The 27,148-nt window shown below is 44.1% G+C and overlaps 1 protein-coding gene across 1 annotated transcript; it reads right to left on the reverse strand.

Annotated features, from left to right (window-relative positions):
* Positions 1–7,111: 7,111 nt before the first annotated feature.
* Positions 7,112–26,973, reverse strand: LOC137916609 (3-hydroxyisobutyrate dehydrogenase, mitochondrial-like). Its single transcript, XM_068759596.1, has 8 exons — positions 26,913–26,973; positions 25,460–25,620; positions 25,078–25,187; positions 24,817–24,938; positions 14,749–14,882; positions 13,937–14,013; positions 9,389–9,545; positions 7,112–8,227 (listed from the first exon to the last, which is right to left on the reverse strand). Exons 1-8 carry the CDS (start codon positions 26,968–26,970, stop codon positions 8,069–8,071), a joined length of 978 nt encoding a protein of 325 aa, XP_068615697.1. The 5' UTR covers positions 26,971–26,973; the 3' UTR covers positions 7,112–8,068.
* Between the last annotated feature and the right edge of the window lie 175 nt (positions 26,974–27,148).

Raw genomic sequence — 27,148 nt, forward strand, 5'->3', positions numbered from 1 at the left:
GTGTTGGGTGCTGGTGGGGCGCCAGGCCGGCCCGCTGTGCCCCGTGCCGCTGCGCTGGCCTAGGTTTCGTCGGCTGTGTTGGTGTAAGTCGCCCCCGGGCCCTGGACTGGTTCTTCTGCGTGTGGCTCTGGTGGGGCCATGGTGGTCGTTCTTGGGTTGCTGTAGCTGCTTGGGGTGATCTGGGGGCTTATGTCGCCATTGTTGGGTCCGGGATGGCTGCCCCGTTCTTAGGTGGAGGTTTCACGCATGCCAGATCCACCACTCCAGCACCTATTAAAACTCGTTTAGAGAGTCAACCCCGCACACAGATCTCTGAGTTAGTGGAGGTTGCTGGGTTAGTGCTTGTGGCTCTCACTATGCTCTCTCTCTTTTTCTTCAGATCTGAGAACTTGGTGATCCATACTTTCCTCTAGAGACGAATGTGAACCTGGTGTATTGGGACAACTCTTGGTGATGATTGGATGGAAGGGGTAGAATTAAGGGGCACAAATAAATCCATTGCACTTTCTTCTCAGAACACTGTGTATTTGTCACTTTTTGTTTGTTCATGTTGTATGTTCACTGCGGTGTGCACAGCCCTCTACGGCGGTAAGCAGGTAATAAAACAAATAAAATAGGAATAGGCTAGGCTGCCAAGAGGGCAGGTGACGGTCACAATCACTATAAGAAAAAAAAAGAAGAGAAAAAAAGAAAAGAAAAAAAAAAAAAAAAAATGGAATTATCTGATAATTCAAACCGGAAGAACTATGGCCTCATGAGACCCACAAACGGACAGAAGCCTCCACGCCCAGAGGGGTGGAGGCTTCTTGGAATCGGTGAGGACAATCAGTCATGCTTAGCTGCAACAGTATCAAAGTCTTTTCAATTCTAATAAAGCCTGTACTCGCTATATTTACTTGCTTAGCACAGCCCAGTGCTCTGGCGCCACTGTGACTCTGAGTGTGTGTGTGTGTGTGTGTGTGTGAGTGTGTGTGTGAGTGACAGAGGGAGGCATAATGGTGACTTAGCACCTGGACATGCCAACGATACGTAGATTCAGCAATCTTCAGCATGGCTGCAAATTCAAATGTATTTGTGAACCAGAGTGTGGTGAGCTGGAGAAAGTCCACCATGTGTGTGTGTGCGTGTGTGTGTGTGTGTGTGCGTGTCTGTGTGTGTGTGTGTGTGTGTGCGGACATGTGATACACCGCACGGGAAAGGGATGAAGATTCAGCTATGCTGTTGACAGTATTGGATTAGAGATGACAGCCGAGACCGAGGAATCCCCATCATTCCACATCCAGGGAACACTCAGCTCTCTGGGGGGGGGGCAAGGTGGGGGGCGCCAGTTACGCCCTGTCAGGGGTTCTTATGACCTGATGGATGTAATGCCGTGGGATGCTGGGAACACCTGCAATGTGAACTCTAACATATACCGTCTTCTAAGAGCAGAGATGGGCATGCTGACATCGGTGCGGAAGGACACTCTCATTTTCTCAGTGTCTCTTTGCTTCACCACATTTGTGTTTCCACTTCAAAGACGCAGACAGAGTCGCAGAGATGGGCGATCTCACCTGACAGCCGTGAGCAGCCCTCCACAGCTATCACTGAACTGCAAAGCCCCCAAAGCTGCAGTTTCTTTTAATAGAATGGCATAATAACTATCCATCACCTCAGCCAGCCCCACCGTATCCTTCCCTCCTGACGCCCGCAGCCAATCAGCCACCTCGATACCAGAGCTAATTTGTCACAGTCAGCAGCAGGTCTCTCCCCATTTCTTCCTCTCCCTGAAGTGAGCGTTATTGTCATCCCAAGTCTCTGAGGATCCTTTTTTTTATTTTTTTATTTTTTTAAATCATTCCTGCTTAGTACACGTGACACACAAATCAGTGGACATCTTTCAGTCTGCACCAACCACCCAGCAAACTGCATTTAATTTTCATGCTCCTCATCTATTGCGCACACACACACAGGACGGTTGCGCTAGTTCCTTCCACTGTGATACAAATGAACCAATTATTGGTGTTTGCGTAGCCTTAATGCGTCCAAGCATCAAGAGAGAAACATGCCCTGCTGCCCGCCTAATCAATGAGGCCTCAGTCGCTCCCCATCACATCATTCCTTGCTCCTCAACCCGCTCGTTTTCTCTTCACCGCTTGTTCTTTCGCTGCTCAATTAGCGAGGGATGAGACTGAGGCGTCAGGGTCAATTGGCCATGAAGAGAGATTTAACTGAGCAAGTAGGAAACACCACAACAACCAGAGGCTGGAGATTAGCGCACTTATTGAGTCCCTAAAATGCTTGATTGTCTGCAGTCCGAAAAAAGGTCTTTTGAATCCTAATTGGGTTCCATTGTTGACCAGAAAGTATTAATCGCATCAGTAAGTCTCCATGATGATCCTTCATTGCTGCAACTAACTTGTGTAACCCAGGATTTATGAAAGACTGAGACATTTTAAAAGATTTAGACAGTGGGTTTGAACAGTCTGACAAAGTCTGAAAGAGTTCAGTCAGACTAGCGCAATTTTAATTTTGAGGTTTTTGTGGCATTTGTTCGCCATAATTACAACCCCCCAGGCCCCCCACGAAAAGGAACTGCAGCGCATTCTGCACAAATACAAGCGCTTTCATTCTTTGCAGTCGGTTCAGAATAAATCTCAAAGTCACGTGAAACTAAACTAAAACGATGCATTTTGCATTGTTTCCGGCGTACCTGTAGTTTGTAGAAGAAAGAATCCACGTTGTAAAGGCTGTTCTTTGGAAAGAGGAATCTCACAGAAAGTCTAAGCAGTTGCCATGGAAATGCCCCCCCCCCAATTTGAGACAATTGCAAAAGACACCACTCTGTACAATCTTTTGAAAATATTTAGACAGTTTAAAAGTTATGCTCTGGACATTCACACAATGTCCTTTTTAATAAAGACAAAGCTTGTCTTCACTCCTTCCTTGAACTTTAGTCCCTTCAGCTGAATGGATGAACAACTGCAGAGAAACTCCAAGCTAATTACCGGCAGTTCTTGCTTTCTGGGTTGTTTCCTGCTCAGGTTGGTTCAAATTATAATCCATAAAATATTTGCCATCTTTTTGATGGACTAGATTTAATTAAGGACGATTTGACCGATCTGCAGTCTCTTCAGCGATGTCATAACATCCTGTGCTTCTGCTCTCTTTTGCACTCATTCAGTCACGGCTGGCGACACCGACTCAGTTTTTAGAGTCACAGTAATCCCTGGCTTCATGTTACCTTGTAAAAAACAAAAAAAAACACGACTCCTGTGTTGTAAGGTATATTCTTAGCATGCACCACAGAGTTTTCATTGTTTTCAGCTGACAAAAAACCCTCTCCATCCCACAGTCTAATGAACCTCACTGAGGCCTGCTGGGTGTGAACGCGACCTTGTGCTCTTCCGTGCTGTCCTCAGGTTGATTTGTCTCAGTTAATGAATTTGTTTGGATTCCAGATGTCATTTTTCATCTGGAGCCATTTATTAAGCCCAGACAGATTAATACAGGCAACCTCATGCACCTTTCGAGAAGCTGTTGTAATACAGAGCGTTCTTCCCTTCTGACTGCTGAGCCAATGGAGCCCAGGCTATAGCTTCACTCTGCTCTTTTGCAATACAGGTCCGAGGCACCACCAGTTACCCTCACCAGTGGCAGAGATGAATGCATCTCAGTGGGAACTGCATCCTCCTGGGTGTTTAGGGCCCACCCTGGTGGGTCCAATGGGAATGATGGGGCTGAAGTTGGTACAGAAACCTGCGGTTATTTACCTGGTCCAGGTACCTGGGAACTCGGAGAGAGATGGATTCTGATGTGGGCTGATGATCACTCTTCCAATGAGAGTAATTAATACAATGAAGCTCTACTGAGCATGTGCAGTATAGCGTGTGATGGATCGCGTGTGCATATTGTCGTTACTCACAGGTGACAGAGAGTGTGTGTGTGTGTGTGTGTGGGGGGGGGGGGGTAACATATAGAAGGAAATAGCATAATATCAGAGGAAAGGGCAGTATAGCAGGAAGAGAGAAGAGGATGGGAGAGAATGAATGAATATAATGCTGGAGGATAGCAAGGAACAACTTAGGTATTAGGAAATGCATTGATTAAACCATTTGCAGGCGATTAAACACCACGTATCCCACCTGAGTAACACAAGCAGGACGTGACTGGAACGGCGACTAGAAGGACGGGGCAACATCTGCTGATTTGGTGAGATGCAGGCATCGTCTCACAACAAGTCACTACATCTCTGCATAAAGACACTCTAATGAGGACTCATACTTATAATTAGCTCGCTCTTATGTGCCTTTGCTGTCGTCGTGACAAGTTAACTGCCGTCTGCAGTAGAATAGAATTAGCTTTCCTAATGAACCTAAGCGGAGTCAATGACTCAGGATGGGGAATGCATGTCCACAAACCGGTGGAGGCGACACGCGGGCGGTGCTGCTGATGTGTGCAGACGCCGTGGGTGTGTGGGGCTATGAATGAACTTGGGCTTAATAGCCTGACTAGGCTTGTATATAAAAATATCAAGGCCACATTACTACACAGAAGACAGAGACAGAAGCGCTGTTACAGCCATTATACCTGCTGCATTCCAACCTCACGCCACTTACCGCACATTTGCTATGAATCACAGGGTGCTGAGAGGACAGAGGAGCCTCGCCTCACCTCCCTGCGTTAAAGAGCAAACCATTAAACTGGTAAGAACACTTACAATGGAGAGCCAAAGAAGGCTGCTGCTTCAGGTATTCATCACACCTTTAACCGCCGCGTGACGCGGGCGTTTTATTGTTTAGATGGCAGAGAACCACCCACGCATTAAATATTTGAAAAGGTAGGTATTGCGGCTTCAAAAACGCAAACCTTTGAATGCACAGACCAATGAATGAATGAATGAATGAATGAATGAATGGGTGGGTCAATAAAAACCACGGCTACACCCCAACCCCTGCCTCTCTCTCATCTGCTGCGGCACAGGTGAACACGCGCTTTTATACGTGCACTTCCGCCCAATCTCACGTGAACCACCGCAGCACACACACACACACATTCAAACACACAACGTGCGCCTCATCTCCAGCATGTCTCCTATACAGTAGAGGTTATAGGTCAGGTCCATGTGCGTGTCCAGATGTGATTAGAAGAGTAACTTGACACCATGGGAAAATAATGGCATTACACCGCTCAGTTCAGTAATGCAAGACTAGACGACTGAAATCCTGTAAAGCAAACAGAAGTTGTTGAACTCCTGCTGACACATCAGACTGGTTTCAGAACCCTGATGAGGACACTATTTAGTGTGGTGTGTGTGTCTGGTGTCCCGCCACTGGCTGCCTATAGTTGTGAGGGTGAGGCCCTCCGGTTCAGACCGGCTGGCTCTGGGACTTGGTTGGCCCTTCGGTTGCTTATGTCCCCATTCAGACGTCAGTGCAGGCCAATCTCACCAAGGCTCCTTTACAGCCTGCTTTCATGTGTCCTTTAATGAGGAAACCGCCGGCTCAGCAGCCCTGCTGTAAAACACAGGCAAATTAAAACACCCAAATATGAATCAGAGCATGACCGAGGCAGAGGCAGGGCTCTTCTTTAGCAAGACTTATAGTCTATCGTCTGCAAAGGCAATGGTGATAAAAGAGCAGAAAGGCCAGTCTGTACACCAGAGGAGACACTTAACATCAGTTGATTCTTAATTGAACGTGGAAATACTCATCTTTTTTATAATAAGATGGAAGATAATCTTCAAAGCGCCCTGCAGCCTCAGCAAGTGCATTCTTCCCAAAGAACAATAACAGGGTGAATCACAAGCCCACGACACAAACCCCCGCCACCAATGGCTCGCCGCAGTCTGCTCGAACTGCGGCTGCCACTTAGACGACAGCAGCTCCATAAAATGTCGCGAAGAAACATCAGGCCTCAGAAGAAAGGGCACAAAATAAAACAAAACCGCATTTGTTTTTTCCCCGCTCTCATTTCATTGTAATCATGAAAATAAGGGCATCATTCTGAGATTAGTGCTGCTATTTCTCCCCGACTGACGTTAAGCCGTTAAGCTTTAAGTGGAGGGCCTGCAGAAGTGCTTTGGGAAGCCAATGGAACAGCATCTTACTGAAGAGCAGGATGGTTTTTATAATGTTTCAACGTAGAAGTCATATGTACAGCCTCAAACTTAAACTTTAAAAAACAAACAAACTATGAATTATAGGACAAAAAAGGATGCAAGTAATGATCGCATAAATGTTCACCTTTTTGTTCGCACACCAGGCATATAACAGTATAATTAAAATTGAGACCAAGAAAAGCCTGAAGTCTGCACAAACTATTATTAGGCAGCCGATTGCCTTCTGACAATGTCAGTCAGTCTGTTGGTCCATTTATTGAAGGAACTACTCCGTCAATAAATATGAGGAAAAGGTTTAAAGACATTTATGCTCCCAGGCAATAAAACATATTGACTTTAATGAGCCTTTTACTTTTGAGACTGAATACTGGATTGATAATAAATATTTTCTAGGCATGATTTATTAAGATCAAACCTTAAACCCTCATCCAAGGTAAAGTGAGAAAACAGGTTAATTCAAACATCAAATTAAATCAGCAGGCGCTCGGCCAGGTGAAGACTCAAGTCTTGCTTTCATTGACATTTGGTGACAATGACTGAGATCTATTTCAAGTTTCCATGCTTCCTTTAGACATCTGAGGAAAACCCCCCTGAGTGAATGCTAAACTGTATTTTAATTCAGGTCATCTCGTTAAATGAATCAATATATTTAACTCGATATCTGTTAGCGTTTAGCTCAAAGCATAGCCCTGCTCCCGAGAGCTGTTTCAGTTAGCTACAGATATGACTTCTGTAGGAGCCGATTATACAGCAGTAAATGTGTAGATGTTTTAACATCTGGTTTCAAAAGGACACGGCTAATCTGTATAACGGGTTGGAGATTTAGCCTCGTGGGGCTGGGCGTGATTTTAGGATCCGTTCTCACGGATACAGTTAAAATGGTCATCTGCATATACCCAACTAATCACAAAATATTATTTGTAAGCTCTATTTTGCCAATGAGCTATAACAAATTCCTCTTTGAAAGTTGAGTGCAGAAGACTGTACTAAAAAACACACTCAAATACCAGATACTGAAAACATATTTTATTCTGTGCAACAGTGTGCCAACATGGTTTTAACAGTCAAGACACTACGAATATATCACACACAGAAAAAAAAAAGTACATTCCGATTTCTCGTCAATACTATACAACAAAATACACATTATGCACATTTTCTCAGAGCAAGGAGGGACCTTTCCCTGCTTACAATTTACAGTTATCGTGCAGGGTGGGAGAGAGGCCGAAAGTATGAGGGTGGACTTCACTGAAAACAGCGCAAGACAGTGTGAACAGTAAAATGTAAGAAGTGCTGGGAGTAATACTACCATGGCTCAATAAGCAGGTGGAGACAGTCGACAAAGAGGTCAGTTCAAGTATGATCTGTAACTATCAAAATGGCCCAGTGCACCGCGATGCACATGATACAAAAATAACTGATATATCACAGTAATTAGACTGAAGAGTAAACTTTGAACCCGAAAAGCATTTCTGAATACATTTTGATTTGTAAATACTGTATGATTGTCTCGCTCGTCAAGTTTTCATGGCTTTGTGAATCTTTTTATGCTGGTTGGTTTTTCTGTCCTCTTGCCTATCAAGGCAGATCTGATTAATTTGAATAACAAAAGAAACGTGCAGTTACTAGTCGACAATCATCCTGAAAAAAAGACATAATTAGCACTGTAAACCTGCAGTGTGTCATCTTACCTCGCATTTCACCACTGTGACCGCTTGGAGTAAGAGGACTTGTCTTGGATACGTTCTAAAGTCAGGTTTAACGGTTTCCCCTTGCAGAGGGAGAACCATGAATTTAAAATATGATTTTGCTAATGCAATGAGAAGACGTGTCGACATAGAGTATGCTAATTAGGTTGCAGACGTGTGCTTTCTAAGGCCTTCGTCCCTCCTGAGCATAGTGGGATAAGGGGCACTGGGGTGTGTGTGTGAGTGTGTGTGTGTGTCTCGTGCATTGTAACATCTCCGTTCACTGGCTTTTCTCCTCACGCAGGAATTGGAAGACGGATGAGAAGTCCTTGTTAGCGTAGCCTCGGGAGCACATGACTCGGAAGATCTGGTGGGCAAGGGAACCCAGTGGGATGGGTGTCTTGGTGTTGGTGGCTGTGCTCTGAGCCAAACCGAGATCCTGGAGACAGAGACACGGGAAGAAAGCAAGGAAAAGAGTCAAATAGCTACACTTCATGGTAAACAAGTGTACAGTATTAGATTTCCATGTGTGCGCGCTACAGAAACCAGGCTGATGTTTGCAATCAGATGGACTAAATAATACCAACCGACTCATACGCTGCATTGCCAAATAACCGTCACACTAATATTTGCCTTTAACTTTGTACATGACACTCATTTAATATTGCATGTCTTTATTACGATTATACATGTTACAATTATTTCCATTCAGAGTGTTTTTTGTTTTCCCCCGAGATCTTGTATTGATGATGGGAGAGTCAGGCTGCGTCAAGTCTTCTACACCACATCCCAAAATTATCAATGGGGTTAAGGTCCGGACTCTGTGACGGCCAATCCATATAAATGGTTTTCTTAAGGCTTTAGTCCAAATCCTTTGAGTTCTCTTTGCATTCTTCATGTGCAGATAGATGCACTTATTTCCACTAATATATATATATAGCTGTGAGATGTTTTGTTTTTTAACAATTTGATTTCACCAAACATTTAGCGGCTATCTAATTTGCTTAGTTAAATCCAGGTGTTTTTTTTTTTACCCCTGCCAGCTTGTGTATATTGCAGCGACAGTAAACTTAAGTGGCAAACAGTAAGTCACAGATGGGATTGTTTGACGAGGAGGGCGTCACAGAGACAAAAAAAAGCAGCTCAAAGTCAGACAAAGCCAATTCTAGAGCAGAGGGACTGAAAAAAAGAGACTGAAGAGGAGAAGAAAAATAGCAATCATGCAATCAAATGACTGGCAGAACAGCGACTGGAAACAATTTAGCTGAATACTTCGTGTAATGTCCTCAACAATGCCTCTCTTTGGCCTCTTAAATGTGATGATTTGATGTTTGTCTTTGTTGTATTTCATTGTAAAATGGAAAAAAAAAAATCTAATTTGATTTGAGCGAAGAACATGCAAGCTTTGGCTCTGGGAAATTACACAAGCTAAGCTATTTTCCGATATTACGGAGACTAACAAAAGAGGAGAAAAGCTACAGTCAATCTCATAATCACAAGAGACTGCCAAAGTATTAAAACAATTATTTTAATAATAGAATGAGATGCCAACGGAGGCGTTCCGGGTCATTATGGCGTTGACAGGGAACACAGAATGTACCTTGGCCATTAGCGTGGTTCCAAATCCACCCTGGTAGCTGTTGGCTGAGGGGACGCCTTCCATGACACCGGGGACTGGATTGTATGTGTCGCTGGACCAGCAACGACCCGAGGACATGTTGAGGATCTTTGTCAGCAGCTTCGGGTCCAAACCCAGTCTTGGCATAAAAAATGGGAAGAAAGAGATCAATGTCTCCTTCTGACTTGGCAAAAAAAAGTACAATTTCTGGGCTAAACCTTCAAATCGGGCATATAAACCCCCGCAACTCTCCGGTTGAGGCCATGGCTGAAATGTCTGACTGATAATATCAGCTGCTGAATGGAGTCATGGTGATGCCTTCAAAATAAGGGCATCGTTTTGTGAAAGGTGAATAGATTATCTTATTTATCCATTTAGTTTCATTCTAATCCAATGTCACTTGGCATGAAGGGGAAAACTGCTTGAATAGCAATACGAGCAGAAAGAGGAAATAAAAGGTGGAGGCAGGATGGGAAGGATAGCAGCACAGATTAAGGGATCCATTCCCAAAGTGGAGCAAAGGCAGAACATGGAAAATGATGGGTGTGGGGTGGGCTGGTGACTGTCGTGACCCCTGTTGAACTTTATGCCTAGGCTGTGACCATTCTTCAGTGTTAATGGCTCAAGGCTTTGTAATGCTGGCTAATGCAATATTGATGTTTACCAGCACGTCTATCCTTCATCATCCCTCCTTCGTAAAAAAAAAAAAGAAAAAGAAAGTGGAGGAGGAGAAGTGGTTAAGCAGCACGGGGTGGGGGGGGGGGGGGTCGTAAACCTTGTTGTCAACGTAGAGCGTACACTCTTATATCCTTGCTGCCCCATTTTTGCAGCAACCCACTTTCATATGCAAGAGGACAAATCTCCAAGGCTCTGGGGGTAAGAAGAAGCAAACGAGATTGTGAGCAGCGGCGCAGCGGGGCAGGGAGCGAAGCGGCAAACGTTACAGTCGGGAGGGTGGAACTATTGCGTCTGGGTCTGTCGGAGTGCAGTGTGTTTTGCATATTAACAGTTTAAAGGCCAGTGTAAAGCTGACCACATCAAGCCTTGGCTACCTCTGTTCACTGTTACTTACAGGCCTGTAACTCCACTCGGCTCTCAATATGACTATTAAACCATCATAGGTCCTTAAGGCCAGCAGTCAGTCTCCCTCCCTCCCTCCCTCCCCCCACCTGGCTCTCATTCTGCCATTACAACCACATCTTTTATTAGCTGTCTACGAACTAATTAAGAATGGGAATAGCATTTACACTCTGTATGTCTTTCCCTCCTCCCTTTGCCTTCATCTCTTTTGTGTCGGTTCAGCCCCGTTTTTTAACTGCTGTGGAAATGTGGCATAAATGACTCTGTGTGTGTGTGTGTGTGTGTGTGTGTGTTTTAGCAGATGATGGCTTTTTAAAATGTCTGTAAGCATCTCTTCGCCAGCCTTTAGCCTCTCGTCTCCTCCGCCTCCATTCACTCTCCCTCTCCTCTGCCTCCCCCCCCTTGTCTTCCCCGCTGACACCTCCCTGTCTGAGGACTCAGGGGGGGACATATGTTTGACATAGCGCCCCCCCCCCCCATCTCTCTCTGTGCGCACACACAAGGAGGCAGCCCCTCCCTGCGTTCTGGGTCAGCAGCTGAAAAGGTTACTGGCTGAACTACAATAAAGCGCGTCCGAGCGCGCAGATCGTTTGTTATAGCGACCAGAGACGCTGACGGGGAGCTGTTGTCCTCTGTTAACGATAAATCAATGAAGTTCCCCTCCTGCTCCCATCACGCACACACACACACACACACACGCGGCTGTGGTTATTGGCTGACGCAGTGGTGTTGTTTCTCGCTTGCCGTAATTTGCGTGGAGAAGAGGACATGTCACGGTTTAACAAGACCGACATGGATAAGCACTCAAAGACACGGATGGCGAGGTGAACGTGTTGCTGCACGATGCTGCTGGAGATTAAAGCAATGGACGTGTGAGTTGGATGGAGATGAAAACTAAGAGGGGAGGGGCGTTTATGTACTTCTGTGCCGGGGGGAGCTCTGGCAGGTGGAGTTCATTTGATGAGCTGATATTAACTGTCAGTTTCGTTGAGATTAGCTTCTCGTCCTCGTCTGATGCCGCAGGAAAGGAAGCCTGAGCCATTCCCCATTTATTATTACATTAATGAGCTAACGAGCAAATAGACACACAGACACACACACACACACACAGAGAGACATTTACTGTCACATTTATGGAGGCAACACGCTCATTCTTCGACAACGTAAATCTTCAGTGGAACACATGTTCACAATTCATTTAGAAAAGGAGAGATGTGAGACTGTTCATGCGTGCGACGGCAAACCTGCTTCTGCACCTTCTCATCCCTCTCTTTTACCGACTGGTTGGCTGCGTGTCGAAATTACACACAGGCAGACAGGCAGAGAGAGGGAAGAGATGAAGGGATTAAAAGAAAAGAGCAGAATGAGGAGACAAAGCAAATATGGATGATGGCGAAAAAGCTGAAAGAGGAAAAGAAAGAATGACAGAAAGGCGGAGTGTGTGTGTGTGTGTGTGTGTGTGTGCACGCTCATAATTGCCATGCATGGCCATTCCTTGCAGTAGAACGTCACACTCCATTGGAGACGGCCCAAGACTCCATCTGAGATCAACAAATTAGCTCTATGAAGAGAGATGTGTGTGTGTGTGTGTGTGTGTGTGTGTGCGCGTGCGCATGTCCGCCTGCTTATACAGGTAAGGAGAAACACACACGTATTTGATGAAAGGGCAGCTCCATCAGGACCAAATTCAACATGATAAAATGTTATTGCCATTTTCCTGTAAATTGGGTGCGAGTGTTCAGCCCCCTTTGTGCACGACTGTGTTGTGTGTGTGTGTGTGCTTGCGTCTGCACACACAAGCCTAAGAGAGCATCCTGTCTGCATAAGACACCGGGCCGCAATGCAGCATGGGAGATTTACGAGTGCGAGCTCCCTCTAAACGATGACAGCCTTTGTCAAACCCTATAATAAAGCCCCAGAGATTGACTAGTAACAAGGGAGGAAATATGGAAACACATACACACATGCATGCAAGTATGCGCGCCCAATTAGGACTGAATACGACTCGGGGCTGCACATTTATAGGATGGATGCTGTAGTATTCTGATCTTTTTTATATATGCAGACGTTAAAATGATGTGCATACGGAGTAGAAGTTGTTGAAGTTTGGTAGAAAACTGCTGTCTTCAGTGTCTCTGGATGTAATTCTGTGTGTCTCTAAGTGTGTGCGTGTGCGCATCAGAGGCAGCATGGCGATGTGTAAATCTGTGTTGCTCCCTTAATGCCTCCATATTTCAGGGGCCTAGTGGGGGGATTTATGTGTGACTGCTCATGCCAATTTTCCTCCTCTATCTCAGCACATATAAATCAGCTGCACTAACACAGCTGCACTTTGAGAAGAGCAATTGGTGCGCACACACACACACACGCGCACACACACATTTTATGCTGCAAAACTCTTAAGTAGAAAATTTGTGTGACACTGATGGCCCCCGCTACTGTATAAAATCTGTTGCCGTGAATCGACTCTGCCACCCATCACAGGCGAGTGAGTAAAATTTGATGAAAATTGCCATTCAAATTTTGCCTAAAGACATAAAAATAAGCAAACCTTATGGGAAATATAGTTTCGGTTTTCGAACAAATTGTTTTTCGAACAGTATTACGCAACGAATTATGTTTGAGAGCCGAGTTTCCGCTGTAACGACAGAGAGGAAACAGTATTATTGACTCGGGATGTGCTGAATTTAAAGAGTAGATTATAAAGCGTCGCATTATTCTGATGGCTCAGGCGAGACAGTTTCGGTGAACGGTCAATTGCAGAAAACTGCCCACCTTTCTGAGGCAAGCTAAAAAGTTCAGGTTTTATTCAAATAGTTAAACTGAGATGAACTCAATACTTCATATCCCATCATCCTCAGCCCCCCGAGCCAAAGAGGCTTTGTGCCAGAACGATGAATGACAGGTCTTCTTAGGTGACAGGAGTTGTGGCAGGACGCTGGTGAGAGTTCAATCAGAAGATGTAAATCAGAGTGTGTGGCTCCACCCCCCATCCATCTCTCTGACTCTGGGCCGGGATTCCCCTTCACAGCTACGTGAATGAGCCGACACACACACACACAGACTGAAGTAGTAAATTGCTGCCATAGTTGCAGCCATATTACTGGTACAGTAATTACTTCTATAGTGACGGCTACATCTAAGGGCCAAGTTCGAGTGAATCTTAAAAATGTCACCTGCACATTCATGATGCTTCTTATACCAAGCTTCTCTGGTTCTTGGACTCATGAGGGAATATCTACGGAATGATCCTTTAAAGAAGAGCTCACGGAGCGACATCTGCATGTCCACATTGCATCTTGAGTAGGAGCTCATATTCCACGTTAAGGGTAGTAACATGTACAACTGCAAGTTGTATTGGTATATACACTCACACTGGTATGCATACTCATACTACGCTTAGAATAACCATTAGAATGCAGCTTAGCAAAGCGCTGGCTAACTAACTACCTGATGCCAAGGTTCATGGTCTCTGCGGTCCCGATCATCCCGATGGCCAGGAGCATGTTGTTGCAGATCTTAGCCGCCTAGGGTTGAAGGTAGACCAGAATGTAGAAAATTCACGCTAACATCTGTATATAGATTAGAAGGTTTACGAGACAACATGTAATTCAGAATGGAAAAATATTAGTAGTAGTATATGAACTCATTGAGTGCCAGCCATTTTCAGCTCAGCTATATGCCGCGTGCCCCAGTTTTTGCGTATTTTTCCTGATTTTTCAAGCCCCACAGAATATTCTTCACTATGACTTACGCAAACACGAACCTACCAAATGAAAGACTAAAAGTCTCTTCTTTCATGAGGAAAAAAGCAGAAGTGTGTTCCATTTTTCGTTCTGGGGTTATTGGCCATTGAAGAGAGGTAGATTTCAATGTCAAGGGTCGGCAGTGAATGTTTGGGTTTCAAATTTTATTTTATTTAGACGTCAATGGCACTCAAAGAGTTAATCGTAATCATATCAGAATTCAGCTCTAGAAAGATCTTTAACCGGGCCTTTCTGCATGATCAATTCAGGGACCTCATTTATAGAATGGTCTCCCAATCAATTCTGATCCTACGCTTGACTTCAGCAGAAAACCATGTGCAAGTGTTTTGTCTCAGGACTGTGGAGAGTCAAATGAGAAGCAATATTTAACCAAAAGTCAGAGTTCACTGCATGTTCTGGACCAGGAACATTTGCGGGTTCATGGTCCTACAGAAGATAAGATTACTTTGCTGTTTGTGATTTATTGAAGAAAAACAGAAATATGTTTGTCTCCACCTGTCCAGTGCCAACCTGTCCACAGTAGACAACATTGGCTCCCATGCAGGTGAGCAGCTCCTGTGCGGCGTTATATTCCTCCTTTACTCCACCCACCATGAAGGTCAGTGTGGCCATGCTCGCAGCACCAACACCTAAACAGAGAACACAGGTCGAAGAAGCGTTATCAGGTCAACTGAGGCGAACACAAGTTAAAAGCAAGTTCAGTATTATACAGTATTCTAATCCAGACTCGCACCACACACCCTGCAAACTTTGTGAAACTCTTTCTTTAAAGATCATAATATTAACAAGGAGTTCAGTCATGTCAGACTCTTTGTGGACAAAAAATCAGGATCGCAACATCAACTCATAACTGGTGTGTCCAACTAAAATATATAGATTCGCTGTGTCTTAAAGGTCAGTGGTGTATTTTTTAGGTGTGTGCGAGTGTCTTAGAATCATATTGGGACAGGCGTGTTAAGTAGTGGTGCACCCGAGGGACAGAGGTATCTTTAAAAGCCGATTGTTGCCATCATCCACTACACAACCCTCGTGGGAGCCTTTGCCTTTTGTCCTAGAACCCTTACTCTCTCTGTCTCTCTCTCACACACGCGCGCCAACAGCTGTGCCTGGGGCCACCCCCCCCTCCCACTGGTGGGGGTATCAGTGACAGGCGTGAGGGGTAATTAACTTTACACTTTATCATGTTCAATTAGGCATCCTTCCACATGCCTGATGGCTTAAGGAGCATGCCATGTAGGAGAAACCTCCACCCACCCACCTCAGCCACTCACCAGGGTCCTTAAAGTAGAAATGACCCCTTTTCAGGGCTGGACTCGAGGCAACACGAGTCTCCTCTGTTATGTCCCTGAAATGCTTTTTTTAATATCCTTCAACATTTACAGAATGATATCTGGTAGAAACACACTCATGAACAGCGTAACAGATTCATCGGTATATGCATATCCTCCATTCCTTTGATGAGTACTGCATATTGTTTGGAGTATATATTTGTAGAAGACGCTCAAACTTCAGTTACCTTAAATTATCTTTAAATTCCCTTAAAGTTTGTGAAACACTTAAAAATTTTTTTATCAAAGCTCAACTGCTCATGAAAGTTAATAAACGTGTAAAGGTTGGCAAGGCAAACGGAATCACTTAAAACAACACATTTCCATGGAAACCAGAGAATATGACCTTAACATAAAATGCTATATGCCAAAACGGACAACTGTGCGTGTAAAGTTTAGTGGTGGGCACTGTTTGCCAAATATGCTTCAGATAGCGCCGTTTCATTTCATGGTCAGGCGACAGAAAAGTAGCTTACAAACTGCAGGGGGGGGGGGGGGGGGGGATAATATGCATGCAAAGTGACAGATTTGACCATTCTCCAAAACACTGGCGGAGAGAGCGAGAGAGAGATAATTTCTCTTTAGGGTGTCATCTGGCTGTAATGAAAAGTCTCTTAATAATGAAAGCCTAATAATGTCAGTGTTAATAATTAAAAGGGAACCACTGGGGACAAAACAGATGACGACGCATTTTCAGACTTCACTGCAGAGAAAAAGGGAGGAGAGTTACTGTTTATCTAATTTGCAGTACTTTTGTCAAGACACGATGCCAGGACTGTGTGTGTGTGTGTGTGTGTGTGAGTGCGCATGTGTGGGGCTGTCAACTGGTCATTAAGGCCATATAAAGAAACCCAAAGCCCACACTGTGCACACAAGTTCAACATAAGGCTGCCACACAACAATCACACACACACACACACACACATATGGGCCACAGATGATGGACATGATATGCAGTTTCTTTCTCGGGAATGTGCGTTCTCCATTTTCTCACATTTATTGGCGTCTGGCGTGCAAAGATTTTATTCAATCACAGACGACTGGAGAGTCGTGACATTTTGCAGAGGTGAGAGAAACACGCCTCAAACTGAACTCGTTCACTTTCATGTTTTTCAGCTTCAGGCAGTTTCTCCCAGAAACAAATCCAAAACGCACACAAATACACACAAAGACAACCGGGCCAGTTCATTGGTGAACGGACGTTGTTTGCGGACAAACTAAAGAGGAGATTATTGAAACCTCAGCCAAGGCACTGATCGATACATCTCACCGAGGAGAGGAAGAAGGAGAAAGAGCGAGAGAGCAGAGAGACGACAACAAAGAAGAAGAAAAAAAACGATCTCTCTCTTCTTACCTCCCTGCATCACTACTGACTCTCCCTCCCTCAAATTAACTAATCACCCATAATAAGCTCATATGATCTGTAGTGGATTTCCATCGGCAGTGACACCAGGATGATGGAAGATCCTTGTTGGTGGAAGAATAATGCATAATTAGCATAAAAAACTGTGCAAAGGAAAGAGTGTGTTAGTGTTGATGTGTGGACTGTTTAATTCTATGATATTTTGAGTGCGTGTGCGTGTGTGTGTGTGTGTGTGTGTGAGAGAGTGAGAGGGGACATCCCGTTCTCGGACCGGCCCTGTCAGAGACGGATTAAAGTGGAATCCTAATGAGGCTTCCTGAGCGCTGGGTCTGCCTGGCTCATCCATCCCAGTGGGAGTGACAGCCCTGGATCGTTAGCATTGCACAACTACACAACGCCTCCTTGGAGGGGGGGGGGGGGGGGGGGCACGGTGTGTGTGTGTGTGTGTGTATTTGAGGGGAGGGGGACTTAAGATAGAAGATATGGGAGATGAGAGTTGGAAAGGTACCGTAAGTGTAAGGGAGGGAAAAATATCCACAACAGATACATTTATTTATGAATCTTAATGCCCCACCAAATACTACTTCTACATAGATGTAAAAAAAAAAAAACACATACTGCAATTTCTGCTTTTATACTTCCACACTTTTACTTTCATGGAAGCACAACAGAAAGAAGCTTAACTGCAAATAGATTGTCATGAAATGTAAGTGACCGAATACACAAAGTCACTACAGAGGGAGCTTGAAGCAACCCAGAACAGAGCCCATTGGATTCTAAAATACAATACAATAAAATACTCCAATTTCTACTGTACGCTGATTTCTTGGGATATAATTCCCTCGTGTTTCTGCTCTATCGCTTCCTTTCAACTAGCATCAGGACAAGCTCTGTTCATATTCTCAGCGCATGCGGAAGCAGGTTCATGAGCGATTCTGTGGCTTCTACTGTGTTAGATGTCAAAGGTTAAGGAGGAGGGGAAGTCGACCAAAGCGGCTCTTACAGTAGGTTGCAAGACGCGGAGGCGCCACACAGTGGCTCTTCTCTGTGAATGTGTGAAGTTGCGTGTGGCCCACGTACAAGCTAGCTTCCATTCCAGCAGCAGACACATATACCCAAACATTTCCTTCATCCTTCCTTGATCTATTAACAAGGTTCAAGTTAATAGCGTGGCAATAAAGCACGATTAGGACAGATGCTTCCACGACAGGCATTAACCGTGAACGTAAGACGGCGACGCAGGCGGCGTGGAGGCAGAAGAAGATCAGAGAAACGACATGGGTTTGGCCCGTTTGTAGTGAACACCAAATTCATTAGCACGTCTTTCATTGCACACGAAAGACTCGACCGAAGCACTTCTAGACAGCGTTGTAACCTCTTAAACCAGGGCTTCCTTTTGAAGTAAGTGAGCATATCTGTGTACATGTGCATGTAGTATCCGTGTGTGTACCAGGGACAGGTGCAGATCCCAGAGCCGCCCCGCCAATAAGACGTCAGTTCGAGCTTCTGAGGCTGCGTCTCACAATTACGAGCCACATGTAAACCAGTAGTCACTTTTTATTGGTGGTGGGTTTAAATTAAACTACATTTGTCAATATGAGGCTACGCAAACAACACACACACACACACATTTGCCGGAACGCGCGCGCACATGTGCGCCTCGCCGCTTCCACACACAGACAGTCGTGAATGACGTATTTGACAATGTGCCACTTCGCTTGCTTTTTCACCTAAAAGTGCATGTGGAAAAAGACCTCAAGCAAGACCACACCTAGAACATCATTAGCGCACCTCGAAACACCTCGTTTCCGAAAAAGATCATGTAAGTTTGGCTTTGACTTGATATGAGGCTCTGGCATTGGCGATAAACTATATATACTACTACGATACGCACTCTTCACGTTGAAGTTATGGCTCTGCTTCAGTCGTCTATCTTGCAGGTTGGAAACTGCCTTCCCTGTAATGTTACGGTCTTAACTCAATGATAGTTGGCTGCCTGCAGTGTAAGCCAATGGGGGTAGGATGTTTATAGGCCAACAAAGCAGCCCTCATGTGGTCCACCATTATAATTACAGCCATGGGCAGATCTTTTTCTATAGCAAATTAAAAGAAACCAAACAGGCACTGTAAAAAAAAAAAAACATAACGGATATCGAGTAAATAAGAGAAACGGTACCAAAAAAAGAGAGAAAAAATCGGCATTTTCAACAGTTTATCTGCCAAATTTGCTAATGCTCCACTGTAGTGTTAAAAAAAGAGTCTGTTTATCGGTTCCAGTTAATGAGTGCAGAACCCTGAGAACCGATTCCTGCACACAGACGCGCCATGAGAAATTCAAGCGAGAAGGAGACTGGAGACAGTTTGGGTTTTGGGGGGAAAAAACAGTTGCCAACATAGTTTCTTGATTAGAAATGTTGCTGTTGCCTTAAGCGTTTACGATGCTTATCCACCGACCACCAGGCCAGGCGCCATCATCATCATAATCATCATCATCATGTGCAGTGGAGAGGCTGGTCAATGGTAGGTGACAGAGGCCAGAGGGAACCGGAGAGATACACAATCAATCCTTTCCGCAGCCCAATGAGACTCATCTTGGATAGAGCAAGTTAATAATGATCCCCAACTAGGCTGTTAGCAGGAAGGGACACAAATGTACACACACACACACACACACACACACACACACACACACACAACCAGAAACAGTAGCAGAGACTGTCCTTCGCAAAGACAGAACCCTAATTTGCTTTTTAGGTTGAGTGACATTCAGTGTGACATTTAAGCTACATTTGATGGACAGAGACTTTTTGTATGACTCATACACCAGCTGACTACTTGTCTGCACACGCGCACGCACACACACACACACACACACACACACAGCAGACATAGAGGCAGGGATGCGAGAGCCGGTCCCCAGCTGCTGTGGGTCCACCTCCATCTGGAGCTCCCCCATCACCAACCCTCCATCATCTCCATCTCCGGTCACTACTGTGCCCCCCCCCCCCCCCTGCTCCCCAGTCCTCATCCCATGTGACCAGAAGCCTTCAGTGAGAGGCTTGTTATGCTAATATTGTCTTTGGACCAATGACACCCCCCGCCCTACCAACCTGGTTACTTAGTGTCATAGAATCATGACTAACCTTCACTAAATAGCCTTCAGATTTCCCAGACTCGTCTTCTCAATGAATCCCCTTCTCAGAATGGATTAAGCTGGCCTGCATGCTCTTCAACCAGGCCAAGGATCGACCCTTTTACCGTTTAAATAGGGCTAGATATATTACATATTCTAACACACGGGGACGGAGTAAAGAAGATGCCCCAGGTCTTGTGTGTCTTTGGGAAGAAATAGCGCTTCTGTAACTCTGGAAAGGAGCGTGGTGTTGACTGATGAACTGCCTGGTGCCAGCCTTCGCTCGAACAAGCTCCTACAGGCCGGAGAATGATGATAAAAGTGTCTTAAAAATGAAAAATTGCGATACTTGAGATTTCCTTTATGTGGTATGGATATGATTAGAGTGGCGATGAGACTCAGCCTAAATAGGCAGTTAGCCAAGCATTACAAGACATCGCAAACGAGCAACATTAGCCCCGAGAATGGTCCCACAAAAAGCTAAGCTCCCTTTTCGCTTTTATTTGCAACAAGAGTTGACTTTCCCAGCCCTGGGAAAACACAATGAAAGGTTTTTAAAGCCGTCGTCCGTTAGCAATGTGGCAGCCCACCGTGGGCACGAAGACACAGACACAGGCATTCTGGGTAATTACTGCTAACGACACTGCCACTTGCTAGCCAGACCTCCTATTTTTGTCATCACTGTGCCAACACCCTGAGCCTGTGACATCAGAGCTTGTTTTGTTGTGGGTCAACTTTACATGTGGATGCTTTTAATGACACCAGTCAGCAGTAGATGTGTGTGCGTGTGTGTGTGTGTGTGTGTATGAAAGGAAACACTAGCATGCTTGAAGAAAGCATTTGCAGAGAGATTGCAATTTTGTATATTTATATGTGAATGAGTGTGTATATCAGGACACAGCTGGCAGGCTAATGCCAAGACAGTGGTCAATGTGTAAGAGCAGAAGCAAGCAGAAAGGCCACGAGAAGAAAGTGAGAGTTTTGGAGTTTTATGGCTGAAAAAAAAAAAAAAGGTTAAGACTCTGCTATTCAGATCCAACGTTGGGCTGCCAAACCTCCGGTGACGCACACTGAACACACATGTACATTTCTGTTTAAAAAAAAAAATGCAACCTCACACACCATGCGTACATGAAAGGATTCAGTTTATATCAAAAGAAACATCTAAATTAAAAATTTTTTTTTTTAGAAACCACAAGGGGAACATGCTGCGTCTGCAAATTATTTGGGAGATTGCAGGCGGTCTGTGCTGCATGTGTTGCTATCCCCAGCACACAAAACACATTTTGATTGGGCAAGGCCTCTTTGTATCAACCAGATATATAACTAACAAAGTATATATATATATCCTCCTGAGACCCAGCCAGTTAGCATGTCCTCTGTAGTGGACATTTGTCCATGACAGAGGACATGATAACTGGCGGGCTGGGTCTCAGAAGGATATAATTATTATAGTGTTAGTAAATTATTATTGTGTGCGTCTGGAATACATACTGTATAAGACAATAGTGCCTTTTTAAATTGTACTTTTGTGTAACCTATTAATATAAAATAGATTTAGCGCAGCCAACACTTCCCCTTGCACGCACACACCCACACACACAGGAGTATGACAGCCCCCTATTTGGGTAGGCTGCCATCTTCTGGTTGGAAGACAGTATGTAACTTTATAACACCATAGGCCACCCAGGGATGTGGAAGGTGTGGTTCGGGGTAGACAGGTGGGATATACAGGTTTCTGATATTGCTGATAAAGTTGTCACCGTCAGATTCCTCAGCCCAGACAGATGCCGAATGTCTAAATGTTATATCAAGGTCAGCAACTAGCTCTCTTTTCTGATCAATGACGATCGATTCATTGCAATTTTTTATTTTTAGGAAATGTCATTGCAACTTCCTAAACCCTTGATGACATATTTAAAAAAAAATAAAAAATAAAAAAGATTTAAAAGACAATTAAACAGAAATGTACATTTTGGGGACTGGAACTAACTGGTAACATGCATCAATACCATTGGCGGGCAGTTATGTGAAGCACGATGCACGTGTCTGTGAGAGACAAGCGTCTACAGCGCGAGTCGCAGAGGCCAGAGGTGGCAGGTAAATCATTGGCCATCTCAGGCTAGTAAAAGAGGCTTATTTAAGAGGTGGGCGAGGAAGAACCTTCACAGAAGACTGCACACACAAACCGTGCACTGTCAATAGTATGTAAACAGTGTGTGTTCACAGAGAGCAACAGCCTTAAGGGGCTGCTCTCCAGACGCCAGCTGGTAAACATACCGGTGTGGACCATGTCTGTGTTTGTATGCAGGAGGGCGGGAGCTGCAGTGTATTGTGTGTGTAAGAAAAAGCAAATAGAGCATGGTTATGGTTGGCAGTGAGACGTGCAATAGTGTCAGAATAGAGAATACTTCACCTGCATACCTGATTAAAATGAGTTGCGAGCATGTGGGTGAGCGAGCAAAAAAAAGAAAAAAAAAGAGAGAGAGATTGACAGTTTTACTGCAATATGTCTTATCTCTCTCCTCTCCACTCCATGTGAGGGCAGCTTCTCTCCTCTTTATGACTCTTTATCTGACATGAAAGGCACTAACATGGCATGCCCACCATTACGGCTCAATCAGCATGAAAAGCACTGACACGGGGTTCTCCGCCGCGGCTCAGCCCATTAAGGACGACTGGTGATCCTGCGCTCTGTCAAGAAACCGTCACAAGCAGACAGTTCCGACATAATGAGGACTTAAAACCTTAACCTTGCCTTTCAGACCCCTGGTCAAAGGCAGCAATAAAGCCTTAAGGGGGGGCACCGACTGGCTGGCCTGGCTCAGTAATTACAACCCATGTCTCAGCGCTAAGCAAAAAGGTCCCAATACTTTGATACAAAAGAGTGTAAGTTCAGAAGTAAGGCTAGGGGGTCATTGTCCCAACACTACGATTGGTATTCTCAAACAAGCAAACTAGCAGCCCCGAGTCTGCTTTCGATACCGTCATCTCTCATTGTACGTCTGCCCAACGATTTTAAAATAAATAAATACATCCAATGACACCATATAATTAAACTGTAACATGCCCTCTTCAAACATTTCTCACAACAGCAACGTTATCCTCCTTTTGTTGATTTCACATGCCGAGTCTTGTCATGGTTATTTGTGGGCGAGCCTGTTATTGACTCCGTACCTCGTGGGAAGACACAGGCCTCTGGGTCTTACTCGCAATGCCCTTCGAGATATTTGTTCGGTGCTAATATTTGCCTTGGTATGACACTAACCAATGCTATGAAGCGCACAGGCCCGGAAGAGATGATGAATGGACAAAATTGGTTCCAGAGTTTTTTTTGAAGTTGACGAGCTCAGCAAAAGTCAAGCTGGAGCCTGCGGGGCGGGCGGCGGTTGGGATGTCTGAAGCTCTCTCAATAGATCGGTGCCGATCCGTTTACTGTGGTTTGTTTAAACATCTCAACACAAATGTCCATTATAATCTTATCGGGAATTTGTGATCATGTCTCCCGTGGGGTGTTTTGGTTGATCATTATTTCTGTAAAAGGAGTGACACCTGTCAGAGAGGGACGCTGCTTCAGTGACGCAGAAGTGGCTGCACCTTTGTGACGGATCAAGAGTTGAAAGGCAGAGGGTTGAACACAGGTGGCAGTTTCTCTTCTGGATAATTGTAGTAAAGGAAAAGCTATTAACCACCACTGACATTAATAGAAAGAGAAGCATAAATCATGGCCTCCTAGTTTGTTGGCTTTGCCATTGTTATAATGTTATTAACTCAACACTGCAACCACTAGCCCTGACTAGCTCATAAATAATGGTTTCCGCATCACGGAATCAGAAAGGATTGATATCTTCTGTGGACGTACGCACAGCCACATTTGTAAAAATCGTATTTTTAAACTTTCAAATTGACCCATCTTCTTATTTACCTGCGACAGTCTCCATTACAAAACACAAAGGGTACTAAAAAGCATGTTTATATTTTGCTGAAGCCTTTTGACTATATTTAAATACAGCGTTTTGTTTGGACTATCGAGTTGAATTTTTATACCTTCCAATTTGGCTTCTCTGAGAGCGAGAGAGAGATGGGTGAGCGACATTACCTTTTAATAAGACAGGGAGCAGCACACTATTCTAATCAAATCATAAGTTTGTCTCAACAGGAAAGGTTTATTTCGAGACAATATGAAATAATGAAGTGGAGATTTTCCCACTTCACAGATACTTTCTGGGGGTTTCTAATCTTAATAGAAAAAAAAATTAACCACTATAAAAGAAAAAAGTATATGAGCTCATTTTCATTCTAACCACATTTGGAAACTGACGAGTACAACCTAAGGCCACCAACATATTCCTACAGAGAAACCAAACCTTAGGTTTACTCTTAATCAGCAGACTTGGCAGTTCTGAATCCAAATAGACTGTAGACTTAAAGACATCATATCAAACCTGTCTAATATCTGTTAAATGGTTCTGAGCAACCATTTACAAAAATAAGGACAGAGGAAAATCTGTAGGAACAGTTGGGAAAGCACACAAACACGATTGCCAGAGAAAAGTAAAAATGAACCTGGAGACTCATCTGACTCCCAGGCTAGTGGAGAACAATGAAAAACAACTGTTGACTCTGCCATGTAACCGTTTAAGTATAACATTAACTGTAAATTACAACAGTTATTCATCACAGAAGAAACAAACTCAAAGCCGCAGAGGAAGACTTTCATTCTTGGGGTGACACACTACCTCCCGACACTGGAGCGTCCACGAACACGGCTCCCATCTTCTCCGCAGCAACTGCCATCTCTTTTGAGACGGCAGGGTCGATGGTGGAGGAGTCAATCAACAGTGTTCCTTTCTTCACCTTCCTTAAGAGGGCAAGATAAGAAAAACGAACATTTTGTCAGCCTAAGCTGTTTCTGTTTGCACATCAAGTGCCTTGCCCCAGTTTCATGTATTTATTAGGAGAAGGTTGAAGGTCGTATAATTGTCTATTTCTTTGCTTACTTGAGGATGCCACTCGGGCCTGCGTATACTTCTACAACATTAGGACTGGAGGGAAGCATTGTGATAATGCGGTCTGCTTTCTCTGCAACCTCTGCTGGCGAGTCTACGACCTGAACATTGGATTTTTCATTGCACAATATCCACCACATCATTAACACGAAAGAGACCTTTATGAACAAAAGGAACATCAAATAGTCACTTGGCCATTTTCCTAAACAAACTTTAGTGCTTTTTAAGTCATGGTTGGTAAAATCTTGCAAATATTTGACAATAATCAGTGTTTTCTTAGCTGACTCGTTCTATTTGATGCCAAATTTAGATGTACTGCACTCTAATAAACGTTTAAAAGTCCATAGATGAGATTTTATCGCGTGAGTGTTACCTGAGCGCCCATGTCCTGCAGGGCCTTGCAAGACTCAGGGAAGACATCAGTGGCAATAATGGGATAACCATTCTTTAACAGGTTTTTGGCCATGGGATTGCCCATGCTCCCCAAGCCAACAAACCCTACTGGAGTTTTTGAGGCCAATGACCGTGATGTCACTGAGGAGACGATAAGAATGATGCCATTAGCATTGTGATGGAAAACACAAGGCATTTTATTTAGTTGAAGATCAGAGCAGTTCAAATAAATACGAGGCTCAACATAAGCAAACAATCCCAAAGATTGTATGTATTTGCATTTAGTAGCTAACATTGTCCTCATGCTTTTATTAGTTTGATACTCATCCTGCAGTCCTGACAAGGTAGGTTTATTTGTTTGACCAAAATCAATCAATAAACCAATCAACGTGCATCACATAAAATACATTTAAGTGTATTATTCACCATGAGAATGCACTGAGGCGTTGATATCACCACTAACAGCCAACATTTGGGAAGTCTGGCCAAGATATTACACAGTCCGAGGTCAGCCAAGGTCCAGACAGGCTAACAGACACTAAAGGGAGAAACCCTGGCACACTGCAAAAAACAGGATTAAGGCTGAATGGAGAAGTTTAAAACTAAAAGCTTTACCTTCAATTCAGCCAATCAACTTACACTGTAGATACAGTTTCGTCCTTAGTTATTAATCGTGCTTGATGCAATTCCATCAATGTCGGCACAGTATTCCTGACTGACTAGCAATTTTCTTTTAAATGAAATGATCTACTTCATTTCTAACTATTTAAACTACTTACTGTCAGTTTAGCATTTGACTTCATTTCTGTCCCTATGTCTTTAATCGTTTCTATAAAGCTTACTTGTAAAACCGCTTTTGTATTAATGCTATCTTTCTAGGGAATCTATTTTATTTGACATAATAATTACAATGCAAAATGAAGTCACACAAGTATGCCACTTCTTTAAAAAAGTTTATGGTGCATCTTAATACCAGATTTCCAAACAGCGAAGCAAAACCCAGTTTAATATACCATCAAGGCTCATAAATTTTAAAAAGCATTTTAACTCAGATGACACAAATAATAAAAACTAAACTATAGAGGATTCATAAAATAGTCTTGTCTAGCATTTGTACGATGACAGGGATTGAGAGTATGCAGTGCGGCAGTGATTCTTTACAAAGCTAATACACAAATATTTGTAGTAGAACAGATTTCTTTAGAGTAGTAAAACCTACAGAATACCCATTTCTGGGTATTGTTCGATTGAACGCCACACAGCAAAGTAGCAATCAACTTTGCACAGACATGATGGATTCATGCGTTGCTTGTTGGGCTAACAAGCTAGCTAAGAGGTTGGAGCACAGAATGTTCGGCCTGCTTTTTATTCTAAACACCCAGTCATAACTAAAACAAGGCACGAGGAAAAAACGAAACGATTGGATAGCTTACCGAAAGCATATTCGACAGGCTTATTCCTATTTAACAATACCCTAAACAACGCAGCCATACTCTTTCCCCTTGACCTCAGCGTACACAACAACACAGGGCTGCCAAGCCAGGAAACCCCAACGCAGCTGTCATGTGACTGCGATTTCAGCCAATTGCACCTCTCGTGGAGTTTCCGCAGCCAATGGAAACAAGGTGAAGGCGGGACATGCTGGTTTGTTGTTGTTGTGTGTGTTTTT

Source organism: Brachionichthys hirsutus, unplaced genomic scaffold, assembly GCF_040956055.1.
Source record: "Brachionichthys hirsutus isolate HB-005 unplaced genomic scaffold, CSIRO-AGI_Bhir_v1 contig_512, whole genome shotgun sequence".
NCBI lineage: Eukaryota > Metazoa > Chordata > Actinopteri > Lophiiformes > Brachionichthyidae > Brachionichthys > Brachionichthys hirsutus.